This window comes from Corvus kubaryi, unplaced genomic scaffold (genome assembly GCF_017639235.1).
Source record: "Corvus kubaryi isolate FWS band 111438036 unplaced genomic scaffold, C.kubaryi_AGA036_p1.0 split3-73, whole genome shotgun sequence".
NCBI lineage: Eukaryota > Metazoa > Chordata > Aves > Passeriformes > Corvidae > Corvus > Corvus kubaryi.
Window position 1 is genome coordinate 37,939,837 of NW_024582091.1, and position 26,917 is coordinate 37,966,753.

At 41.4% G+C, this 26,917-nt stretch overlaps 1 protein-coding gene across 2 annotated transcripts in view; it reads left to right on the forward strand.

Annotated features, from left to right (window-relative positions):
• Positions 1–26,917, forward strand: part of IYD (iodotyrosine deiodinase) — a 54,975-nt gene that overhangs the window by 7,449 nt on the left and 20,609 nt on the right. Inside the window, exons 3-6 of one of the 2 annotated variants that reach the window (XM_042017439.1) lie at positions 1,207–1,401; positions 3,416–3,575; positions 4,787–4,943; positions 6,644–7,218. In XM_042017439.1, the coding sequence (XP_041873373.1) occupies positions 1,207–1,401; positions 3,416–3,575; positions 4,787–4,943; positions 6,644–6,826 (695 nt within the window). In that variant the 3' untranslated portion in view covers positions 6,827–7,218. Of the gene's footprint in view, positions 1–1,206; positions 1,402–3,415; positions 3,576–4,786; positions 4,944–6,643; positions 7,219–26,917 lie in introns of those variants that run through there. The other variant, XM_042017440.1, reaches the window with a different exon arrangement.

Consider the following 26,917-nt stretch of genomic DNA (forward strand, 5'->3'; position numbering starts at 1 on the left):
CTTAACACAGGCATGAAATGCTGAACCTAACATATTCTCAGGGTGAATTCTTTGCTTGCAAAATGAAGTGTGTGTTGTTTGGGGACCAGAACCATTCCGTTTAGGTTCATGTATGAAACTGGATTTATTTCACTCCTTGCATAGGCTGAGCCACGCTTGTGAATATTTCACTGCTTTTAAAATGAACAAAAAGTCAGCCTGGTCTCTAAGGCAACTGCCTACTACTAAAACACAGAAGTAATTGCTGTTTGAATTTGTGCTGGAGATTGCTATGATTTGGGAATAATAGTCTAATAGCAACAGAAAAGAACTGTAATATTTTTTCCTGACTCAGCTCTCTGTAGCAGATTGCTCAATACTATTGACTAGTCAAAATGCAGCATTTAAATGGCTGTAAGTTCCACATCATAGTTGCAAAAAAAATGCTATCCCTGCTTATTCTAGGAATACAGGGGAGAAAGAGACCTCAGAGACAACAGAAGACTCATTTTGTGATATAAACAGACAGATTTCAGTGAAATGGGGAACCATTTTGAGTTCTTAAATTAAAGACAAGAAACACAATATCCTACATTTGATATGTTGTTATCCTAAGTATAGATGCCTGACGTCCATTTCCTCCTGTGCTGAAAGTAGCGGGAAACCAAGGAGCTTGACCACAAAGTCGCATTTCTGCAGAGCCAAGGCTTGCAATGCTTCTGCTATGAAATGTGAATATGGAAGAAGTTGACATTCACCTCTTCAAAGGAGATTTTACACAAATCGGTAGCTAAGCTCTCTCCTTAAATTCAGTAATTTAATTGATTTTTTTTTTTCTTATTAAACTGCTCAAGAAGGAACACACATGTTCACATTTATTTGCTGAGAACAATGGGCTGGAAGACTGTCCACTTTTTCAATGCTGTTTCAGCTTGTAACCCATTTTTGCAGGCTGAAGTGGAGAAGGCAATGACTTCTTTGTGGATCACACTTGCTAGAGCCAGCCAGGACCCTCTTGTCTCTTGGTATTTAAACAAGGTGTTTATTCAGTACCTGGAGCTGGGGATCAATGAGTTGTGTCAACTGGAACCTCAGACTTTGCATTACCAGTGGTGTAGAAGTGCAGTGTATGCCAGTGCAGGACAAAGTGCCTTATGGTGTGAATGCCAAGGATATTGACAGCATTCTCCAGCAAAAAAATCCCTAACTGCTTGTATTTTCTTGCAGAGGGTGATGAAGAGTGGCAAGGACTTGAAGAAAATGTTGCCCATGTCCCCTTTACTGGTGAGCGCTACTCTGAGGCCGAAATGATTAAAAGGTCACGGGCGTTTTACGAGCTTCTAAATAAGCGTCGATCTGTCAGGTTTCTCAGTGATGAGCCGGTCCCCAGGGAGGTTATCGATAATGTCATCAGAACAGCAGGTAGGTACTGAGTGGTTCAAGGTCTTGGGGGAAAAAAAAAGGATCAGCATTGCTGTTCAACTGTGTAACTGTGAAAAGGTGGTGTGGAAAAGCCAAGAGAACTGGCATTTTGCTTATGGTTTTCGTAGATTCACCTGTAGCTGGAATGAATTAGCACCCATTGATTGATTGGAAATTACTCAGTTTGAACAACTGTATGTTGGAGACTGATTTGGAGCACTCCCAATTCCTTTGTGTTTGCAGTTCACCCATGAAGGAAGAAGAGTATTTCAACAGCATGAAAAAAATCACTTAATTTTCAAACTTTAAAAGATGTTACTTAAAATAAAATTGATGTATGGTTTATTGACACATCTTTCAAATAGAAATATTGAAATGTTTTCTCAAAAATGTCAAGACGTGTACTTCACATGCTTTAAAATTTAATGCATTATGATGATATTAATCATGTGTGAGGTTTTTTTTTTGGGTCCCCCCACAAACAAATAGATGAAATTCTCAGCCATGCAAAATATTTCAGTTGACATAAATGGTTGGTGCTTAATAAAGGGAAAGAATTTCAGTCTAGAACAAAAAACATTTTCCAGTTCTTCCAACAGCAGTGCCAGAACCCTGTTGCATATGATTGGAGTGTTATGCTGAGGACCTTCATAGAGTTCATTTGTCTGAATGTCAGAAATTGATTCTCTTTTTGTTGTGGTTGTTGTTGAGAATCTATGTGTTTCAAATCATTACTATCATGTCCTGGCCTAATCTTATCTCTGCTTTAGTAACATTGACTTCAGCCAGGAGTGGTTTTCACCCTCATTATTTCTATTATTCTATGAGCCAGCTGCTGCTACTATAGAAAATATTCCCAAGCTGCCTTAAAGTTCAGTAGCCTTTAGCAGGCTTAATAATTTAAAGATTGTCCACATTTGAGGTGCATTATTTTTCCTTTAAAAACTGTAAGCAGCTTTGTTATTGCACTGTAATGAGTGTCCATCTCCCTCTAATTAACTTGGAGTCATTAAAACACTGAGCATGTTTTGGCAAATGCAGCAAAGCAAACAAGGCTGGTGTGCAGATGAAGTACTTAGTAATGGTGAAAGCTTTGGGCTGTGTAGAGCAAAAGAAAAAGGGAAGCATGAATGCCATCAGTTTTTACCCAAAACTGAATGGAGGAGAGCCAAGGTTCACAATATAAAAACACTTTCATATATCAAGATAGTTCAAACTGCTTATTCAGTGTTTCTCGAACTAAAATCAGTCCTTAGTATTGTATGCATTCAAGATCTTCAAATATTTTTAAATGTGTATGAGGGATCAGAGAGATCTACACAGTCTTCTTAACCTATATATATGTGAACCTGTGCATATATATTTTCTTCAGCTTCTGGCATTTAACCTCAATGCAGTTAAAATATTCTCCAGTGGTGTTGGTGGGTGAGCAAGTACAGATTTAATATGTGCACACCTATAAACACCAGCTGTCTGTGGGACAATGAACTCAAACCTGTACGCTCTATGGCAGATGTCTGTGTTGTACAGCTCCTTATCTTTGTCAGTCAGTGACAGATTCCTGCAGGTGGTAACTTAGCCTTGTTTTCCTGAAAGCCATTACTTTCACCCTTTAGCAAATCCACATGTCAGAGTTGGCGGTGTATTCAGACAGTGCTCTGCTCTTGGTAAAACAATTTGCAATAGCCTTACTGCATTCATATATTGCACCATATTACTGCCTCATCATAAGAACCACCAAAAAAGGAATTTTTTACAAATCCTTAATGCTGGCTTCCTGTAAGATGGCGTATGAAAGGACTAACTTCTGTTCTTCAATGGGATTTCACATTCTTTGAGAAGGAAATGAACAGGATTGTCTGCCAGAACTTATCTCAGTCCTTTTCTTCCCATCTCATCCACGTGCTTTCCCACTGCTCAGTTGGTCAGCCTGAAAGCTCACAAGGAAGAGCTGATACCTCTCACTGCCCACCCTCCTTCCTGAGTTTTCATCTTTTCCTGTTTTTCTATGAAGGTACTTCACCTAGTGGAGCACACACTGAGCCCTGGACCTTTGTGGTAGTGCAAGATCCAGATTTAAGACATAAGATTCGTGAAATTGTAGAAGAAGAAGAGGAAATCAACTACAAAAAAAGGATGGGAGACAGATGGGTTAATGACTTGAAAAGATTGAGGTATGAAAAGTCAATTACCTGAGGGGTTTGAAGAGAGCTGCTATTTCAGTGTAGGATAGACTTGTATAATTTTCCATTTCTTCCTCCCTCTCACTTTTAATATTTTTCTAAGATTCATGTTTGGAAAAAAAACTTATAAATATGTGTAAAATTGTGCCTTGGTGGCTGGTTCATAAAATTGCTTCCAGTAAAAAAAATTACATGCTCTCCATTTTGAAAGTTTTCCAAGCATTTGGCTCCATCATTATTTTTTCCTATGTAACCTCTGTGGCTGAAACTCTTGTCCCAGATTTTTCCTGTTGTTTGCCAAACAGTGAAGCTCCCAAAGTCATCGGAAGCTTTGCTACTGACTGAGGAAGCCCCAAGGCCTGTCCCTATCCAAGTGCTGAATTATGCAATAGTTAATTGTTCCAAATGCCCTCCGAAGTCTGACCGACTTGCTTAACTTCACACGATGTGAAGATGTCTACTGAGATGTCCACTTGTCAAATGGAGCATATGCACAAATCTTGGTAGAGTTGACCTGCCCTTGACCTTGCCTACTTGTTTGAGAATGTTACTGTTTTTCAGGTGCTTAGGTGCTATGCAAATTTATGTGCTATGGAAACAAATGCCAGGGGTTCTTATGTTTTGAGTGAGAACAGTAGAAGCACTCATTTTCTTGTCTAAATCCTATATCATGAATGTCATTTAAGAAATAGGGAACCAAATGAATTGTAACAGGGATGAAATACCCAGGATCAGAATAATAATTTTTTGCCATTGGAATGTATTTAGGTTTAGACCTTAGACAATAAAGTTTTGAAATTTTCTGACAGCAGTTTTCCCTGCAATGACAAAAAAGTTGTCACTGCTTGTAACAGGCAAATCTGCAAAATTCCAGGAATTAAATAATCTCAAAGGCAAATGCTTATGAGGCCAGGTCATAGATAAGAGGTCAAGAACTATCTCTTACTTGTATGCAATTCCACTCTTCAGAGTGAGCACGTCAGCTCCTCAGCCAAATCTGTTAAAATTGAGAACTCTATTCAAGCTTTTTTTTTTCTTTCTGAAATGTTTCTATTTAAGATGATAATACTTAATCCTTTGCAGTAAATGTTCTAAGGTTTAGTCTACTGCTATAATTGGCCTGTACCTTTAGTGCCCCTTTGCAGTAACTTACACGAAAGTGAAAAGGTCGCAAAATAAATGTCTTAAACATTCTTTTGCAGGACAAACTGGATCAAAGAGTACTTGGACACTGCTCCGTATTTGATCCTCATTTTCAAGCAGGTATATGGGCGGCTTCCAAATGGCAAAAAGAAGACCCACTATTACAATGAAATCAGTGTTTCTATTGCCTGTGGTATCCTGCTTGCTGCACTGCAGGTATGTTGACAGAACTGACATATTGGGACTCAATATATTAGTTTGGATTACATACCAAGATTATTCTGCCCAAATGAGGGTGGAACCCAATTTAGATTTTAACATTTTCAATCTCCCGGATTACTCCAATTCCTGACAATATGTCTTAGTTTGGAGTTTTAAAGTTATGCTACTGAGATCTACATCTGAGAAGGTGATTCCTATCCTCAGTACTGGTTAACAGGAAGAAAAATATAATGTAGCTTCCAGAGTTGTCACTCTTCTCTCGGCACAGGCTTCAGCCCCTGTGGTTTCTGCCTTATGCTAACAAGGCTGACAGGCTCTTCAGACTACCCAAGCATGGCTGTGCAGTGCCACACTGGCCCTTTCTTTTAGGTAATCCCTATAAAACAGCTTGACACCAAATCACTTTTAGTATACAATGCTGGAAAAAAAAAAAATCAGGAACATATTCCACAGGACAGGCTGTACTATTTCAATCAGTCTTTCTGAGGCATTTCTGAAAGTGAACTGATTTCTAAAGCTCAGCATGTTTGACACCAGCCAGTTAGATTTTCTCAGTGGTTTCTCAGTACTCAGTTCTGCTTCCTGTATCTGATGTACTCACACAAGTGTTAAATAGAGAAGCTATTCTGATAGTTAACCTGGCCTGTCAGCAAGATAACAGCAAGGTGCTTCCTCTTATATTAGGCCAATTTCCTACCAGGCACTGGCATTTCTCCTCCATTCTGTTTTGAATGACACTTCCTTTCATGCATTGCTGCTCCTCAGGCACCATTCAGCACCACCACTATTAGCTTTTCTTCTCTTGAGAAGATCATAGAGATTGCTTAACATGACAGGTGCATTTCCTAGGCACCTCTCCCTGGCTGACTTTTGTATCTCAAAGCCTCCCAAAATGCTTGAATTACATAGACATAGAGACTGAAATCCAGATGTGCAGCTCTCAGGAAAAGACTCAGCTGTGTGGTCATATCTTGGATGATGTCAGCTTTTTATTGTTTGTCAGATTTTTTAGGGGTTTTGTGAGATTTTGTATAAGAGGAAGAATGATACATAGACTTATTTTGGGATTCTGATGTAATCCGTAACAATGGCCACTGTGAGAGATGCCAACAGACTCCTGTGACAACTTCTGAGGCAGGGCCTGTGCCCCCTAACCCTGTGAGGTACAGCTCTTGAGGAGGAACAAGTGTTCACAATGCTGTAAGGCACCTTCCTGCCAGCTGTATGGAGGCAAGAACCAAAACATTTCTCTGTGTGAGCCAGATCACAGAATCATGGAATAGTTTGGTTTGGAATGGATGTTTCAAGGTCATCTAGTCCAACCCCCAGCCCCATGGGATGACATTCCAATCATATTCCCACAACTGCCTCTCAACTTCCCTGTGGCTATGGATCCCCCATCACACTGAGCACAGCAGGCAGGCTCTGGCTGTACAGCACACAGACATGGCAGGCAGACTGGGCTGCTGCTGTGGTGGAGAAACGCTCTACTTCTCTGTAAGCAGAGCAGGCGTCTTTTATGGTACCATTGAGGCTGTCAGTAAATCAGGGGTTCTCAAGCCTGCAGCAGGCCTAACGAAGTAGCGTTTCTGGGCTAGTCAACAGAAGGGTGTGTACAGGTGTGGTGGGAACAACCACTACAAATACAGAGCACAGACCTCTGTCTCACTCTGTCACTGTCTGTCTTGCTGCAGAATGCGGGTCTGTACACAGTGACCTCCACACCCCTCAACTGTGGCCCCCAGCTCCGGGTGCTGCTCCAGCGCCCAGCAAACGAGAAGCTTCTCTTGCTGCTCCCTGTTGGTTATCCCAAGAAAGATGCCACTGTGCCTGCGCTGACTCGGAAGCCGCTAGAAGACATCATGGTGGTCATGTGAACCCAATGCCTGGAAGAAGGAGTGCATCCCTGCTGACAGCTGAAGTTGTCACTGCTGTTTCTGTGCATTGTCCCCCTGTGTCACTGTTGCTCTGGCTCTTTACTCTTCTATTTCTTTTAGTGTTAGTAATCTACCAACAGCAGTGAGCAGTCAAGCACTGTGCCTTTGACAGTGCTGTTACCTATCTGACCAAGGCATTGTTCCAGGGGATATGTACAATGGCATTTAAATGACCTTCATCGCTTGATTTTTCTCATGCATTGTGGGGACAAATCTCTCCTTGAACTGGAATATGTATTTTCCTTTTACTTTTGTGATTGCCATTACACAGTTATTTTAACTTAAGAATTTTAATGAAGGTGGTACTAAAAGATACAAAGAGGTCAAACTCAGCTGTCCTATCTCGGTCAGTGTGTGCTGTTTAAATGCCCCTTCCCCTCCACTGTGTTCAGCTATGTGTAGAAAGATGCTATTTTCCTCTTACATGGTAGGATTTCTCTACTTGATTGATCTCAAAAACTTTCTCTATACCAGGCTTTCTTAAACTATTGTGGCTACGAGTGTCTTAGGTTGGGGGAAATTTAGTAGGAACAAGGCATATAATTTGCTTGTTAGCATTTATTTATACATGTTCCCGGCAAAATTACATCGTGTAGTAGCTATCAATCGCATTCCTGGTACTTGCTGCTTCCACTGGAAGCAGTCCAGAGGGAACTACTATTCTGGTTATCCTGTTTACCTGCAACGATACCAGTTTAACACCCTGAAATTGAAACTGCTTTAGAGACCTTGACACGTGAGAGGTGCTTTCATGTCAGCCGAGACCAGGGATTTGGGAGCGGCGCGCTGGGAGGGCTGGCGCTGCCGATGGCCGGGCGGGCAGAGCCCCCTCGTGGAGCCGCGGGTCCCGCCGGCTCCGCCAGCAGCGAAAGGGGAAACGCTGAAACAGACGCGTCCTTCCTGCAGGTCTCTCTGTTCTGGGGAACACTTTCCCACCCTGACCTCTGCTGCATCTAACGCCAGGCAAGTTCAGCCAAACTGGCTTCAGCCGTCCTTGAGGGATGAGAGGCTGGAGAGCAGTGCCACGGAAAGGGACCTGCGCGTCCTGGTCATTGGCAAGTTGAACACGAGCCAGCAGTGCCCTGGCAGCCAGGAGGGCCAAGCGTGTCTTGGGGAACATCAGGCACAGCACCGCCAGCCAGGCAAGGGAGGGGATTGTCCCACTCTGCTCTGCACTGGGACAGCCTCGCCTCGAGTGCTGGGGGCAGTTTTGGGAGCCACAATGTAACAACATTAAACTATTAGCGTCCAAAGGAGGGCAACAGGTGCTTCATTAGCAGTGGTGAAGAGTCTTGAGGTGAAGATGTATGAGGAGTGGCTGAGGTCACTTTGCTTGTTCCGCCTGGAGAAGAGGAGGTTGAGCAGTCTGCATCTTCCTAGTGAGGGGAAGAGGAGGGGCAGGCACTGATCTCTTTTCTGGGGTGCCCAGTGACAGGACCCAAGGGAATGATCTGAAGTTGTGTCAGGGGAGGTTTAGGTTGACTATCAGGAAAAGGTTTTTCACCCAGTGGGGTGGTTGGACACTGGAACAGGCTCCCCAGGGAAGTGGTCACAGCACCAAGCCTGACAGTTCAAGAAGCATTTGGACAATGCTCTCGGGCAAATGGTGTGACTCTTGGCTGTGCATGGCCAGGAGCTGGACTCGATGATCCTTGTTAGTCCCTTCCAACTCAGCAGATTCTGTGATTCTGAGTTAACTCACTCCTCCTTATCTGGTCGAGTGGAAGGCTCATCAGGGGGATTGGAACTACATGATCCTTAAGGTTCCTTCCAATCAAAACCATTCTATGATTCTATACGTCAAATCCCATTTAGCATCACTTGTTGTCAGCTGAGAAAATGGAGGGGATAGTGTTTTGCAGAGGTGCAGATTTTGGGCACGTCAATGCATCTGTCACCCAGTAGGAAAAACTATTTTCCTCATTGACGGACCATTTTGCTGATATTTAGCAGATATGGCTGTGTGTTCACCTGTTGTACTAGCCCTGTTTCACATTCTCAGTGGTACAGCTATGGCAGGAAGCTTCTTATGCAGGCCTAGTCTGAAATGAGCTCTTGTAACTACAGTCAAAAAAAAAATTATAAAAAGGAAGTCCTGGGTTTACACACTTCAGTTTCTAAAAACTAGTAAGGGAGATAGGGATTACCTTATTCAAGTGAAGGCTGATCAGCGGCAGGTGCCCAGTTTTCAGGAATACATATTAAAGTCACTGTTGCAAGTTTTCCTTCTGTGCAGATGCTGCTCTGCTCCACCATGTCCCTTTACAAGCAGTTTGTACCTGCTGATACTACTATGTTTTAATTCAGAGTTCACATCAACAGAGGGAGAACTGAATCCCTGTCATGTTGCAATCTTTCCTACAGAAATAAACTCTCAGCTACAGAAATAAATTGCTTCTTCCTGGTCTCAGTCTGAAAAATAGATGACACTCAGAGAAACTTTACCAAACAATTCAGTTTCAAACAGCAGGAGCTTGCTTATATAAGGCTATTTCTAGTGTGGTTTCATAACTAAAAAACAAAGAACTAAAGCAGTTTTAAAAGTATACAAAAAATTGTCACAATAACAAGCACTGGTATATACCAATATACCTCCTCACACCAAAGAAGATTAATGGTTGGGTTTTTTCCCCATGTGCTAATTCGAGAAACTAATAAACACATAGTAGTTGAGAAACTCAAGCTCTCATACCTACTGAATGGGAAAGGTTCTATCCAAAAAGCATGTCTGAAATCATGACAAGTAAGTAAAATAAGCTTCTTTTTTTTTTTCTTTTTTTAATCTCCCATACAAATGCTTATTCAAATGGTAATACTTCAGTAGTATTACAACTGGTGATGATGCTGCAGTCTCTTGTAAATCATGTTAGTGCTCTTTTAGTGACAAACCTACTTGGAATTGCCACTGTTCTTTAATAAGTGCACTGTCTTTACTTAAAACACAATTAAATAATAAATTTTGCCTTTTCATGCAGCATATTGTTGAATAAAACAAAGGCTGGCATTTAAGTTGTTTTACATTTAACTAGGGATCCCTGTTTGGCATTTGTTCAATTTCAAGGTAAAAAATGTTTTTCTGCTATCTAAATGGAATTTCCCGTGTTTCCACTAGTGTCCATTGCCTGTTGGCCACCCAATTCCTAGAGAAGTCTGGCTTTGTCTTCTGTGTATCTTTCAATTAGGTAGCTGCAGACAGCAACTAGTTCTCCCCATTTCTGGGATCTCTCTTCTTTGAACTGTGTGGACAAATTTGTGTGCCTTCAAGGACTCTCACTGTCTGAAATTTGTCAGACAAATGCTCTTGAAATCAGGTGCAACACGGTGGGTTGCGTGACAATCCAGATAATTAAAGGAATAAGTATCACATTTGTAGGAACCACGGCCAACTGCCCATCTCCTCCCACTGCATGGATGACTGAACTGGCTTCGGTTTCAGTCTGCCCTTGAACACCTTGAGGAGCTGGAAGGTATTGCAGCTGGTGCTTCATTAGCAATCCAGCTGGCCATGCCATGAGGCAGGGAAGCATTACTCCCGGAGCAGCACCACCTTACCCACTCCACCATCTCCCTTTCAAGACAGGTAAGCCAGAACCCAAATGATGCTGCTAGGAAGTAATTTTTCTTTAATCTTGGTGATTCAGAGTGCAAGGTCTGAGGACTCCACTGAGGATGGGTGTATGTGCCCATCTCCTCCATAGCTGTGTGATCAAGTGTAAGATTCCCATAAATTAGCTGGGCTGTAGTACCCATATAAGTGCTCTCTGCTTGATGAAAATAGCAGGTTGTCAGTATTTAGCTTCTTTGCAAGTAGTTTAAAGCTAAGTGCTATTATCTTGCATTTGACAGAAATAACCGTTCCAAGGCACAGTTACTGGGTCTGAGCTGGTGCGCAGCGATGTAACAGGCTATAGTTTATCAGCTGGGTATTTGAGCATTTCTTACCATACAAAGTCACACTAGTACAATAAAAATAAAGCAACTTCTGGGTGTGAGGAAGTGTCAACTTGGTGCTGTGTACTCCAGATGAACAGAAGTATGCAAGTCCCTACCTCAGGTTGTGGTTTTGCTTTGATTAAGCTGCAGCACTTCAAAGACATTTAAGCAAGTAGATGTGCAGTCAGCATCGGATTGATTTATTTCTTTAATTGCTACATTGATTTTTTCATGGGCCCATGAGATCTATCTTGAGAAATAATCCAGCTTGCACTCCAAGGCAGGATCAGCTGTACTTGATTGCCAGGTACTGACAAAACATGAATCCACAGCACTAATAAACTGCTCCCAGCAAAAGACTTGAAAGAAATGAAAATGCAAATGCTAATTCTGCCAGCACATGCAAGTCCTAGGAAGTTTTTGTTTTCAGAAGGGCTCAGCTTTGGCATTGTGTTATGTCACTGATGAGACATCCATGGAGATCATTAGGAAGAGATTGGGCTGCTGTATTGTTTTTTGAAGATTTCCTCCCACCTGAGCTTAGTCAAAGTAAGAGCTGCAAAAGTAGAACAGACATCGTACTCATCACTTAGAACTCTCAAGGAATTTAATATTTTTTTGCTAACATTACCTATATCAGGCATCTTCGGGAGCCAAGCCTTTGCCCATATAGATAAAACTCTCCTGTGCTTGTGGAGTGTAGATAGTGAGAGCACTTAATGGCGTGAGAGCTGGGCAACAAGTCCATTCAAATTTAAGATGGAAAAGAGTCACTGAAGCTCGATCAGTGCAGCAGCAAGTTACCAGTGAAATATCACATCCTGTTCCAGGTTGTGTATGTGTATTAACTTAGCTACAAGATTGGAACTGAGTTGAAGTAGTCCTGGTAGAAACAACAAAGACATTCCAAGACCCAGGTAACACAGTGTAAGACATGGGAAAACAGTGCTGGTCAACGAGATAGATAATGACCATGACCTCAAGGCATCAGTTACCAAGTTTTTTGGGACATAGATTTGAGACATGAGGTGTTTGGAAGATTTTTAAGAGAACACTTGGAATTTTTTATGAGGAGGTGCCCTGTGCCTGATTGTAAGTTCTTGTCTACTACTTGAGGGTAAGATCTTGTAACTGAGATCAGAAGTGACTCAGCTTGAAAGGGTGAGACCAGAGTCCAACAGTTTTGCCCTACAATGTGACAGCGTTGGTGAAGTTATCCTGAGGAGCACCTCTTGCACATACCAAGTTCAAGGTGTGAATATTGGGAGTCAGATAGACAAAAGCACACCTGTGTAGACCCACAACAGTCACAGATATGCTTCCAAGAGAGGATCTGCTTTAACAGGCTGCCTTTTTTTTTTCTTTTCAGTTGAATATGCAGTAGGGGCGTGGGTCTGTAGATTATGCACTGGATTTTAATGAAGCTTTTGTGTCATTTTTTCTGTAGTGCAAATGGTCCAAATGTCAGAATGCTTTTAACATCTTCAACCTATTCCTTTAGCTCACTCATAGGATGGCAATTATTCATTCAGCTTGCAGAAGGCTGTCACAGCCAATTCTCTGTGGGACCAACACCACGGTACCACTCTTGGGTAAAGAGAGATATGTTCCCTAGCAGCTTGCTGTGAAAGATATCTCTTTGCAAGTAGCATTACCAAGTGGAAGGGCTAACAACGACCAGCTGGCTTTGCCTTCCTGGGGCAAATAAATATGAGATGTGATACAAGTCACCTCCTTTTCAGTGTGAAGGTCTTAGTCTGCTTTCAGTACTGGTGTACCAGTAAACTTGTTCTTTGTGGTTTATGACTGAGGAAAAAAGAAACAGAGCAAGACAAGCCACAACTACCAGGCAATGTGTAAGTGTCCACACGAAGGGTCAAAGAGCTGAGGAGAGAAAGAGCTTTCCTATGCTGGCCATTCTGTTTGTTCCTGTGTGTGAGCTGGTATGCATTAAATTTAGAGCTGACTAAATTTCAGGAGACTAAGCGACCCTTGAAAAATCTGTGTCACTCCTGGAATAATGTGTTAGCAGCCACTAATGAACGATGACTTAGCTGCTGTCAAGCAGGACAGTTGTGGCACCACTCCTCTTTGGTATATGGCCTTTTATTTCTCAGGGTACGTTTTAGACAATACAATACAGCAGCTCGTTCTTTAATATTGGTCTCTGTTTCCCTTTTTGCTGGAAAATGAAAATGAGGCACATGATGGGAGAAGAATAATTTTAAATTCAGTGAAGTATAAATATTGGTCAAAGCAAAAAGGTGGTGTAATCAATAAACAAAGTGATGGACAGCTATATGTAGCTTTATACTTTTAAATGTTAAGTAATCACATATTTTACAGTTGTGCATAATGGCATGAAGCAAGAGCATCCTCAAATTTAAACTAGGGTGAATTATCAATTAACTTTAGTAGTAGCTGGGCCTGCAAAGGGAAGAAAAACAAAATTCAAAATGAATACTTGAAATATTTATAAATACATTATCTATTTAGAAATCAAAAGCCACTGAAAATACTGACTCATTTTGATTAGCTTTCAAGAAGCATGAAAAGAATTGTGATTATTTCCTTTCACTGCTTTGGAGACCAAAGCAGCATATGCAAGTGTAATCACTTGAAAGAGATTTAGGATCTGTTTCACGCTGAATTGTGTTTCAGACTGCCCTTGAAATGAGACATTTTATTTCCAAACTGTCTACTAGCCAGGATGTCAAGGCAAAAACTGATCATCTATGTGTGGGATTCCAGATTGTGTTCCAGCTTAACGATATGTTATGCACTGAACAGGGCATAGTGGTTCATTCCAGTGGCTCAGTGAGATCTGAGAGACAAACCTGATGCACAAACCCTAAATACATTGCGGCTCAAACGTCTCAGTTTGCTACAATAGCATTGTAAATCAGAGGTGGTCAATGGATGGTACCTGACAGGGAGATTTCCTTTTATGACCACTAACTCTGGCTGTGCAAGTACGCGTGAATGAGTATGGATAAGAGGTGTATGCATACATAAAAAGCACAGATGAGGACTGTGGCACAGCAGAATTGCTCTTGTCTCACATGATACAGATTGGTTCTTCCAAAGTGGCTGAAGTTTTGCCACTTTCCCAGGAAGGAAATCTTAGGCAAACACCAAACGTTGCTGGCTTTGGAAGGAACAGAATTAAATCTTGGGAAAAAGTTCTAAGGCCAGAAGGATTCTTAAAAACTGTCTTGGTTCTTGTCAGAAGATAGGAATGTTTTATACAGGATAACCTCTAACTATTTCTTCTCCCTGATACCTGGTACAATTTGAGTGCATTTATCATAAATGAACAGCAGCAAAATAATATCAGCTTCTTGTTTATCCATTTTCTTATGTTTTTGAACTCAATTTCTTTTCTGTCCTTCATTTCACATCTGTCACCTCACAGTATATTTTTGCCATAGGTACTTTTTGAGCTTTGAGCATGGTGTTCCTATTCCTTAAGAGAACAAGCATGAGTACTATGCAAAGTGTGTTGAGCTGGCAGAAGGGTCAGGAAAACAGCAAGCACAGGTCAATAGCAAGATCTCCATCTTTCTGTGCTTATTTTTACTGTGATTTTTATCTATGTGGGTATAGCACCTGAACTCCACTAGATATGTAACAAGAAGTGGGTCTGACTCCAAAGTTTGTCTTCCTTTTAGCAGCATTTGTTATACTATCTGTTCCTAATTAGATGGCAAAACACAAGCAGAAGTATGAATGAGGTAATAAACAAAGGTTAGAGCAAACTCTTGTCAACTGTTGTCTATTTTAACTGTCAAGAGAAATCTGGCAGGCACATCCTTTCCTGCAAATCAAAGTGAATAAACTCTCTGTGAATATTACCTTCCCATTTAATTTAGTAAATTGTTGATGAACAAATTGCAAAGTTCAAGAATGTAATTATTTGGGATTAGTAGAGAATTTCTTTAGCATGTAATTGATATTCTGTGGATCATTTGATTAGCAGCTGAAAACAGTTTGTAATTGATGCTGTAATTAGCCAGCACAGTGCTCACTCCATATGAGACTGCAGTGTTGTAAATTTGGGTAGACCCAGAATACAGAGCAGCTTGGACAGAGTAGCAGCTTGACTGCTAACTAACTTACACTGGACAAACATTTTGTAGAAGACTACACTTTCACCTGTAGGAATTGAATACAGAAGGTTTACAACCAGGTCTGAATCAAAAATTGCCTCAGAATTCACTACCTTTAATTCTTTGCTGATGTCAGCTGTCTGTGGGTTCTCACTCTGTGGGTTTTGCATCTCACTGGTGGTTCAGGGCAGAATGGACTAAATATGACTGGTTTATGAAAACCCACATGGAGACGAGTCATGGGCGGTGAAAGATCCTCTGCATAAATGCCTACTATCTGTGGGGTGTTCCTACAGAGCATGAGAGTTCCTCTGGACTGGAGGCTGTGTATTTTCACCTGCACAATCATGCAGCAGACCTGTATTGTGGGAGGACCGTGTTTCCTTTCTGCCCCTTAGATCCAGGAGAGCAGAGTTCTTCTGTGAGCAGCTAAATGGGGAAATACTATGGGGATATGGGAATATGATATTATATACCATTTTCTACATGATATGATTTTTTCATACCATATTCAGAGTCAACTGATGTAATAGGAGACAATGCTGCCTGCAGGCCAGTATCCCTGTCCAGAATTAAAATACCTTTTGTAAGAAAAAAGTAAATGATATTTTAAATAATCTTGCTTTTCTTCAGTTTGTTTATGAACTGCACAACTAACCTGGCACTCCTGTTCTGGTCTCTAAGGGCTGGATACATAAATGCAATTCTATTGTTTAGCTCCTCAGAGAAAGTCTATTGATACAGAAGGAGCTTTCCCCTCGCCTATGGTAGATACAATCTTTTTTTTTTTATTCCCAGCTGCTCCTAATTGGCAAGAAAACACATGAAGTACTCTATTACATTTTCTATCATTGCCTTTTTACCACTAGATGGCACGAGAACACCATATAGGAAGAGAGAACCTTCGCCTGGAAATAAATTGGCTCCTTAAGTCCTCTTACTCCAGTTACCTTTAACCATACTCTGTTACCCAAATCACAGATTTAGGAATATGCAGCTGACAGTTAAAAGCTAGAGTGTGATCAAAAAAGGACCGCACACAAAGACTAAATCTGTCGTGCACTTCGATAGCTTAAGTACAGAGCTGATTGTAAATGCAAAGGGTGTGAAACTCACTTCCTCCAAGCTCTGACAGGCTTGTATAGGAGGGTTTTTCCTTTGCTGTAGAAGGGATCCAGTTTTATCTAGTTACCTAGTCGCATCTGCTTTGCAGTGACACAGATGCAAAGTTTCCCATTAATCATGAAGCAGACTGTCAGGTTCACAGGTGTCTTCAAATAAGAATATGGTCACTGATTTTCAGCCATTTCCTTTAATTGAATTAATTCCCCATGTATTTCCCTTCCTCTCCTGTGGGTCTGCATACTCCAGACCTCTGCAATCCTGGCTGGCCAGCAGCTAAGGCATGACATGCAGACACTTGTCTCTTGAGAAGCAGGTCCAACTCCAGTCTACTCAAAGTGTCTTACTTGTTCATGTGAAACACAAGATATGGGTGTCCTCTGAGTAAAGCTTGTAGACTTTTTTTATTTCTGCTATTTGCCTGAGAGCAAAAAGGAGATCATTCCTTCTTTCTTTCCCTTCAGATATGGGTAAGGCATGATGGAATTACGTAACATAAGAATGAGAAAGCAGTGGATAAAAAGCTTTCCCTCCCTCTTTTCCCAACTTATTTCTGAAATAAATCTTCATTTACTCTCTATTTAAAGGATTTTGGAATGACCTGTCTATGAAAACTAGAACTCTCTCTATTTCCATGAGTGGTAGGAAAATTAAGCCTGGGATTTTAGATAACTTGTGAAGTAAGTACAAGTCACCTCTTAATATGAAATGTGGTGACCTTAGAAGACTAATGGGAGCATAGAGAAGTAAAAACGTTTGGGAGGGGAACACAGGTTTGAAGGCCTGTAAGGCTGTGTTCAGGCTAGATCTGTTGTATTACAACAAAAATTGTGTACTGGGGAAGGTAGGCTTGGATTTTCCTGCAGGTGTGGAGGAGTTACTTGGTTGCCCAAGCAGTGAGTCAGTCAGATGCCAACATCAAGTGAAGGAATGTTCCCCTTATGGAAGATTCAGTCATGTGTCTAAGAGACAAGACTGGAACTCCTGCCTGTGTAACACTGGATAAATCACTTCCCATATTTTTTCTGTCAGTGCATGAATGGTGGGATTTGTGCTGATAATCTACAAAGGAAATGAAAGGGAAAAATTACTCGAGCAGCCCATGATAATCTTGGTCTGATAATCTCAAATTTGCTGCTTACATAAGTTTTCCAGATTTCATATTCAGCTTATCTGTGACTAAACCTTATCTGTACTTGATCATTAATCACTAATGTATTCTTCCTGTAATAGTTGTGGATGCTGAAGGGTACCAGGAAAGTAGGAGACCGAGAAAGAATAGATAAACACTGCAGAAATATTTTAACTCTGGGCAGACTGACAGCAATGAACTTTGTGCACTTCATGAAGAAAAGATTTTATGCTTGAACTTCAAATATGTCTTGGATGCTGCTTTCAGCATTTCAGTTACTCTTGAGGAGGATTCCAGGTGTCTAGTTGAAAACAGAAAGTTCCCAGGCAGGGGTTTCTGTCTATATTCTGTGTTCCTGTGCTCACAAGAAGAAGAAGAAAATGTCTTACAAAGGCAAGCCAGTAGATGGAATATACAGTGTTGGGTTTTTTAAGATAGATTCATACAAGTTTTTGAAAGCCTCTTTGCTATGTTGTTTGTATAATGATTATGTAGATATGTCTGAAATTTCTCCAATTAATGTGATTCTTTTGTGCTTCCTTGCTGTGTAACCTAATGTACACTGCTTTGCGCTTTTTCACTAGAGGCAATACAGAGCAGTTGATAGAGAAACTGACTTTGACAAAATACCTTTAAATTTGACCTTGAAAGAGTTGCTAAAGGGAAAAATTGAAGCAGAGGGAGCACTGAGAACTAAACAATGAGAGGGTCTTACGAATTCATGGCATATGTGGTAGAGAGTGGTTACTGTTTTGCAGAACTGCATTACTTGAGAGATAAAATTCTGCAATTTTACCAGCTATTCTTTGGTATTTTCATAAATCACAGCAACAGGAAATTATTAGTTGTACATGCCCTTGGCAGCCCCCCTGCATGCATCCCCTTACTGACTGCACCTGGAGCTGAGGAGCAAGCCTGCCTTGGGTGGTGTGGTTTTGCTTGATGTGCTTAAAATTAAGGAGTAGAAATCAGAGTGGTGCTGAAGACTGCAGGGGTGACCACCACCTCACCCAGACTAGCCTGTGACTCTTGCTGAGCTTGCATATGCTGGGTATTGGGCATCTATCAAAGCCTGTGGTGGTGCAAGGCAGAAGGAACAAGTTCTCCCACATGAAGAAAGAAAAGTGTTTGGCTGAAGGAGGAAATAAAGCACTGATCCCACAGTCTTTAAAGATCAACTCCTATGAAAGACTGAAGCGTTGATTATTTTTAGCGGGGGAGAGCCTAAGGGGAGGGCTTGTCAAATAGATTAAACCATTGTTAGGAGCAGAGCAGGATTCTCCTGCAGCACTTTCCTTTCCACCACACCTGCATCCTGATGTGAAATAAAAAGCCTGTGCATGGTGGTGGGGGAATGTGGAGGAGGGAAAAGCTGCACTTGGGAGAGCTGAAGTGGTAGCAGTTAGTGATGGAATCGTTATTTCCTGTCACTGCTTTTACCCTATTAGCTTCTCTTATGCTGATTTCTTTCTGTTAACCCCAGGATAGCCTCTGAGAGTTGTTTATCATTCTGGGGCAAAATGATTCCAGCCTGCTCTCACCACTCTTTTTTTCCTGCACGAAGTGCTGCTGATGTGTCTAAGTGTCCAGAAGAGCCTGAGGACAGAGTGGGAGGATGTTTTCTCATTTTTGTAATCTCTCTGGGCCTGTGACTCTTGCTCAGCGTTGTTCTATTTCCCCCTGCTTCTCCCAGGCACCGAGGCTGTGAGAAGCAGTGCTGTCATGCTGCAGCAAACAAGGTGCTGTGCAGCTGCTGGGCATTCATCCGTGCTGGGCCAGGTGCTGTCTAGCCTTCCCTTTGGGAGCATGTGTTTGAACATTGTTCAGAGCAGTCTGGTCACGGTGGGATGGCATGGGTACACTGGGTAGGGCAGGGTATTATTCAATGCTGCCCTTTGCCAGCTAGGTTTTACTAATTTCCTTGTTCTGCTGCATGACTTATCTCCCAGACAGAAGGAAGGAAAGGCTGGGAGAGTGTGTTTGCCCCAGAGAAAGAAGGTATTTGGGACGACACCTGGAGGTTCAGCCAGGTGTTGTGACAGCAGAAGCTGGTTTTTTTTATCTAGAGCAAGAGTGTGAATATGTGAAGTGCCTTCAGAGACTAAAGGTTATGCTACAACCCCATCTGAGCCTTTCTTCTCTTCTACCTTTCTATTCAATTCTTTAGATCAGTTCTTCTACAGAAGAACATCTTTTAGGTGGTAAGTCCATCACAGAAGACTTATGTGACTCTTCAGTCCTGGTATCATTCTCTCGTTTTGTATTGCCCTACAGATCCTCTGCCTTAGGGTCTTTGAGTCTAGAAGAGGAGGCTTGTACATAAAACAGAACCATGTATTTCCTAATAACTAAACTTTGGGGAAGAGGAATCAAAGAAATATATAAGCAGGTAATTCATGTACAGACCTGTTCTTTTTAGAAGTCTTTCTGCCTAAAAGTGGAATCTACTGGGACTCCCAGCTTTGAATAGAGAGAAAGTAGGACTGAAGGCTGTCTCTTATACGTCTTTCTGAATACTTCAGGAAATGTGCCTTTAAGCCTACTCAGATGATCCCTCCTCCACAGTTCTAACTACTTCTTACATAGCCGGTTAATCTGACTTTGGGAAGCTCTTGTACCATCACATGAAAACATTTTTATGTCTTGTCCTAGAGTATTCCTTCACTCTATTTTATAATCTGAAAGGAGAAATGAGACCCCCTCCATAGCCTGTGAAGGGCCTGTTGATCCTAAGTGTGAAAACCCTTTCAAGAAGTGGTAGGTAAGTGGCTGAGCTGTATGAAACTGAACTATGCTCTTTGCTGCCTGATGTAGGCAGCTTGTTTCTCAATTTAACTCTGTGTTTTTACACAGAAAATTGCCTTCCAGTAATCAAAGAAACATTTAAAAGATTATATATACAATTTCAGGCATCTTCAAATCCATCACAGATGTCCTTGGGGTTTTGTGTGCTCAAGGGAAAGCTTTGGCTTTTAAAGATAGAAGAAACAGGAAGAAGATGAGAGATGAAAGGGGAGAGGCTAGTTGCTTTCAGAAATATGGGAATTATCAGACTGAGCCAGACTTAGACCATGTAGTCTGGCTTGGATACATAGAGTGCAGAAGGGGACTCTAATTATCACTCAGCACACACTGGTGGAGTACATGTCTTCAGTCATGTAGGCTTCTGGTGTCTGCATAGCTGAACCATCTCCCTTTGGAGCTGGGATCCCTGCAAGCAGAACTAGAACTTAATTACTCTGCTGTTCCTTCTGGGAAGGGATCCACACACTGACGTCTGATATCAGTCTGAGCTAAGGGAGGAGCAGGGAGAGAGGAGCTGTTGCTTTACTGTGGAACAGCTGCATTTTGGGCTCAGTGCCAAAAGTGGGGGAGGAAAACTTCTGGAGGCCTGAAGAGATAGAGAAAGGCAAATCCCTCCAGGTCTTAGGCTTCAAGAGACCAACGCTGTGTGTGGGCAGGAGCTGGGATGCTGTGTGGGAAAGATTTGCTGTTTCAGTAGGACTTCCCTCCCAGGTCTTCATGCAAACCAAGTCCCCCAGATCCCAGGCTTTATCACAGATCTAGGCTAGTACTCTGGGATGGGCTGCAGAGCTACAGCCTCCACCCCTTTCTACCCACTGGCATCAGACACTGATAACCTCTGGATTTAAAGATGCACCGCTTTTGGCACAGAGGATCTTGGAGCTGAAACCAGCAGTGTGGCCATCTGAACCACTCCTCGGTAGCATGAAGCAGCACAGTATGGGAAGCTTCTGCTCAGGGCACAGAACGTGGCAAGTCTGTGTCATGTAGCTGCCACAGCTCTCAGCCTTGCATGCTTTGTGCTCTGCCGGGTGCAAGACAAGGGCTTTCCAGGAGGGCTGGCAAATGTAGGGGTCAGTAATACTGGCAGCTGGCTGCCTGCTATGAAGTGAGAGCACAAAGACCATGTATTGTTTTTATTTTAGGGTGTTTGATATCAGAAAAGCACTTTGCAACACTGCACGCATGCCTGGGCTTCCAGTGACTTCATTTAGAAGTGTCCAGCCACACCTGGAGAGAGCTGTAAAGTGCGAGTCGGGATGACAGCATCTTTTGTAAACAATGGGATTTCCTGGGATTATGTTTGAGTGGTTGGCCCTCTTGGAGAGGGGGAGAACTTATTAGGTCTCTGACAAAGTAATAAGAAGACTTTCTGCATTATGTAATTTATAAGGCCACTGGTTACCAGCGAACCAAAAACCTGCTTCAAATTGAATGGGTTAAGGTTATCCACACGGTCCTGTTGAATAAATTCAAATTGCATGGGATACAATTACATTAAAAACTGTAGTCAGTTTAAACGATGTCTCTGTCATTCTTATATTTGATAAGCATAAAAACACCCTGTAGTGAAACCAGCTAACTGTGTGTTCCTTGCAGGAATGTGTCATAGGATTTTGTTGTGACCAATCTAATGGCTTTTTCAATGTTTCACAACTGTCTGGTATATTCTCCATAAAACCTTTTTTTCATTTTTTATATTTAAAATTTATCCTGACTGACTGATCAGGACAGGATAAATTCATCTTAATGAACCTGATAATGATTACGAAGCTACTCTGGCAAACCAATTTAATTTTCGTGAATCTCATTGTTAGATGAATATACTAAAAAAATTAGTGTGGGTCCTCTTTGAAATTTTAAACATCCCAGGTATGCTCAGATTCCTGGAATTCTGCTTCCTTTGAAATTAAAACAGTAATTTGTGAGCGTAATGCTTAGCTCTTTTTCAGTGGCAGTGACCAGGTAAACCGTGCTGTTGTAGGCCTGTTTGGTGGCATGTATAAGCTTTCTAATGTACACTTTAAATGTGATATCAGCAAATAATGTGTGTAGCTTTAAAACAAGCTTTGGCAAGCAATCAGTCTGGCAGCATTTGACTGGACTTTCAGTGAAGCAGAAACAGGAAAAGTACACACTTCTTTAAATTTGCCCTGTCTGTTGGTGGAAACAGTCCTTGTGGTATTTGTCCAGTTGTGTTACTGAATCCAATCACTGCAGCAACTTACAGGCACTTTCATTAGCTGGAACCACTGGAGATGATTTCTGAAATTCTGAGAAGTGGTTTTAAGAAAAAATGCTTTTTAAAGAATCAGTCTGACTTGCCCCAGTGATTGTGGCTTCAGTGCATTGTGGCATGGCTGCTATCAGCATCAGTCCATGCTGACAGGCATCAGGAACTAGGAGATAACCAGGATCTGCCCATAATATTATTGGAAATTGGTACTCCCCAGCATATGCACTGTCCCATTCTAAGGAAGGCTGCCATTTTTGACCTCCTGAGGTTTTGCTGCTTCTAAAGTGGAGGGACTGAATTGTGCCATGGATGGAGTTCGAGTGGTTCTTTGTTTTAAGCAGCCATTGGATCTCAGCAAATGTAAGAGAATTTTGGGGTACCAGACATCACCTTTGCTGTCTGAGCTGTATCTTTTCTGGCATGGAATGGTAGAGATGAAATCTTCTTCTCCAGTATAGTGAAAGGAAGTATATTTTAGTTAAGGTTGGTATTGTCAGGAGATAACATTTGCTTGAAAATGAAGGTGTATTTTTCTAGCACAATATACTGTAATTTAAATCATTCACAATGCAGTTTCTTCTGTGGTTCCAGTCTGTAAACTAAACCAGAATCTGACATTTTAGCTGGTGCATTCCGTTTCAAAGCATTGAATACTGCACATAATGTAAGCAAGAATTCTCGTTTTCTTGCTTCGTGTAATTTTCATAAGTAGTGGTGCTACACCTCTTTTCTTCTCTGTCTGAATAATGTTTCTGACTTTTTTTTTTCCTTCATCACTCTGGAAAAATACTGTATGTTGATGTTCACTATACTTGTCTCAGTTTACCTGGTTTCACTGTGCCAGGCAGATGAATGAGTTAGTTTTGTCTTCTGAAACAGAAGCTTCCTGAGGGAACTTGGAGCTCACTGCTTTGCTCTGTACCTAGATGTTCACAGAAGGGTAGTTTTCTTCCCTGAAAGCATCTTCTTTGGCTGTACCAAATTAATCTCCGTCAGTTTTGCCTTAAGGGGTTATGCCCTTCCTCACAGTAGGTTTAAACTTGAGTGTGGGGACATGATAGCAGAGTTGTAGGAATCTGAGCATACCTGGGATGTGCAGAAGGAGGCCTCTGAAGATGGGCTTTGACTCAGCAGAGGATATGCTGCTCAGGGCACAGAAGAGCTGGCCAGAATCCCTGCTTTTACTCTTGCTTGGGAACTCACTGCAGAGAAACGGACTGACTGTCTCTCTTCAGGTAAGATGACTGCCACTCAGTCCTGCCTTCCTGGCATAGGACCATGGAGGCTAAATTCTCTTTCAGCCTGTGCAAGTCATGATTCTGCTCATTTGCTTCCCAAATCCACCCAGCAGAAAGAAAGTAGAAAAGTAGCAAAATAAGCTAAAGAGAGCAGTGTAAAATTAAGACAAGTGAGAATGCGTAGCTTTAATGTGAATTTTAGTAAAATTCTGTGCCCTTCCTAGTATTTAAGAGTAGCATTTGCTTATATTTTAGTTTCCATGAATGGCCTGCAGTGGACGTGACTGCTATGTCTCCTTGTGGACTTCTCAACTAAATAACTCTTTGAAGAAAGTGGTATATGAGCACAGGTTTCTTCAGCGTGAAGTCACAAATTATCCTGTTTGCGAAAAGGAACTTTCTCTCTCTGTGTTTTGACCCTTTCTCCCCCAAGTTTTTCAAGCGTAGGTTTTTCTTTCAGCCCCATCTGCTGTCCTTTTACCTCTTCCACTCTCTTTTCCAATGAGTCATTCATTCTTAGTGCCACCTATTTGGATCTGGTGATTCATGTATATGCTCCCCTGCTGAATAACCAGCACGAGGCAGGAAAGTCTACCCACTGACTAGTGACTGCTTCTTTCCTACTTTGCCTTTCTCAGCTTTTAATGGAGAGAAGGGAGAAGAGTTATGTAGTGCCACCAAATTGAACGCCACCTTTACTGAGCTTTTGTGCAGGCTTTAAAGTGTTAGAAAATAGCATGAGGAGACAGAAACCTATCATGTTTAGACCATATCTAGAGGTTTTCTTTAGATCTGATTATCACTATTATAGTCCACATTAACAAACTACATCATAATTTGGTCTGCTTGTTTTTTAAACCAAGGTTTGGCAGTGTTTTGTTTGTTTCCTGTGGTGACATTTGAGGAATTTCCACGTATGGCTGCACCATCTGAAAAAGATGCCAAGGCTAAAATGAACCTCATGTCACAAAGTTCACACTTTTCGTAATGTGGATTTCTCCCATGTCACTGCTCTGCTCAGTGCATGGTACAATGGATTTTCCTAGTAATGGTTTTGTGATGGTACAGGCTAGGGATAAACAAACTGGAAGCTGGGAGTGATTCCCAAGTCTTGTGTAAGGAGCTCTGTTCAAACTCTGTTTTGACTCCATTCATGAGTCAGCTTCCACATCTTTCTCTCCATGCTCAGGCTTTCAAACTTCTAGAAATAAGCTCAAGTGCATGGGCCTGAATGGGGTTTTGCCATGTTGCTGTCAGACAGTCATGAAATCAAAACTACAGAACCTGCCAAGGAAAGCAACCACCCCTAGATGGAAGCTATGTATTTTTTGCAAGAGGAGTTGTCCCTCCAAGTAATTCTTTACTTCAAAATGAGAAACCTCAAGTCCCTTCTGAATGGCATCAACCAAAATTTGGGCAGGGACAAAAGATGGGAGCTGCTGTGCCTTCAGGGAGATGGCTGTGACTTCCAGGCATTCTCTGCTCCTGAAAGATGGAAATTCCTGTTGTACACAGAGGTGGTTATAGCTTTGAGCATATGGAAGGTGGGAGCTTTTCACCTCTTGGAGAAGCAGTACGTGATTTATCTCTAGTTCGGTAGGGAAAAAAATTCTGGCGTGCCTTTTTGGAAGGGTTGCTGGGCCCTGACCTCCTTTGACCTGATTTAATTGAGGATTTTTCCAAGCTTATTACATGGGATGTTCTTTGGCAGCACTGGCCAAACAAAGCAGGCTGATCACAAATTATCATTTACACGTGCACAGAACGAAACATAAAAATAGCTCTTTAAAAAAAAAAAAATTTCCTTTTCAGTGACATATAATAACCTTCCTTCAGTAACCTGTCATAGACCTCAAGAGCTGCATGACAAAACATCTCAGCTTCCTCACTTTTACATCTTCCCAGACACATCACTAACATGAGGCTGAAAAATGCAAAATATGCTCATCCAATTTTTTTTTCTTTTCTTTTCTTTAAACTACATTAGTGGTTCTACAGATGTACCCATTTTTTGTCTGCCTACCAGCAATGTCAGCCAATATTTACTGATACACCTGCTTTACCTTTGACATATTTCCACATATGAAATACATGGGACATATTAGCATATTTCCTCATATTTCAGGAAAAATTATCCATTGCATACACAAAGCATTTGCTTTTGAAGTATTAAACCTCAGGTTGTTGGCCTGACAGCTACTTGCAGTGTAGTGCACTTCATGACACAAATGAGTGAGACAACAGGATAGATTAAAAAGGAATGACAGGTGAAATTATTTTTCCTTACTGTTTTTAGGCAAGATGTCATTTTTTCCAGAATATTATTCATTAAATGAAAAAAAAGGTGGTTCCACACCCTGAGAAGTAGTATTTCAAACTTCGCAATGAAAATGAAAACATATTACAATGTAACTGGCCTTGGTTTTACTTGAAGAAGCAGTCTCAAAATTCTCCTGTTGTAACTCATCACCTCCTTGACAACAGGTGTGTTTATGGGCTTAGGACACTCAATAAGAAAGTAAGTGACAGCAATTTTTATTGTCCGCATAAAAATTTAAAAGTGATAAAGTCTCACAGTGACTCCCCCACTGTTAAGAGTTTTTCCATGTTTGAAAGCTAACAAGACTAAAGATTTTTCCCTTTATGCAATGTTATTAGCTACAAGACTGAATAATTTGCCAAATCTGTGGACAAAAAACCACTGATGACTTAACAGCTCTTAGGGTTCATTTTAGGATTTGCTTTGGTTTTCTTATTTAGGAGGTATCTACATCTGCCCTAAGATAACTGCATACTGTCTGTTGACATCAGCAGCATTCCTAAGTGTCAGGGAAGGACACTAAACTATAATTAATTGGCTGACATATTGCTAAAGACTCATATGTGAGCTGGTTATTTTCCCTTTATTTTCCCGTTTTTTGCCATCTCCTGTTTTCTGTTTGGCTGTTTCATGTTTATGGTATAGGAAGAAACAGGTAAAGAATCACATACCTAGGAGCAATGTGAGATCCAAAACAGATATAGAAATGGGAAAACTTGCATGAATATGAGGCCTATGTATTGCCAATAAAGCTCCATAATTTTACCAACAAATTCTAAATTTCAACCAAATTCAGCAGAAGTGGAAACTTCTAAGATGATAAGTCCCTAAAAACGTCATGAAAATTCATTGGGAGGAAAAAGACAAAAGAAAAGTTTGAGTTCAGTCCTTATCTTACTTCTGTGATATGCAAGTGTTGCTGTCAGCACTCAGTGCTCTAAATCAGCCATGACCTGTGCTGCCCCTTGCCCAGTCAAACAGGTAATATGTATGTCAGGGAAATAGAAGTGTTACGAAAATCAGGGCTAGAACATGGAATATGGGATGTTGAGAAAATAGGATCATTACTACAGAAGAGCTTCTGGGGATATAAGAGCAATCTGATGGTACAGTGGCAGCTTTGATTAGTATCACGG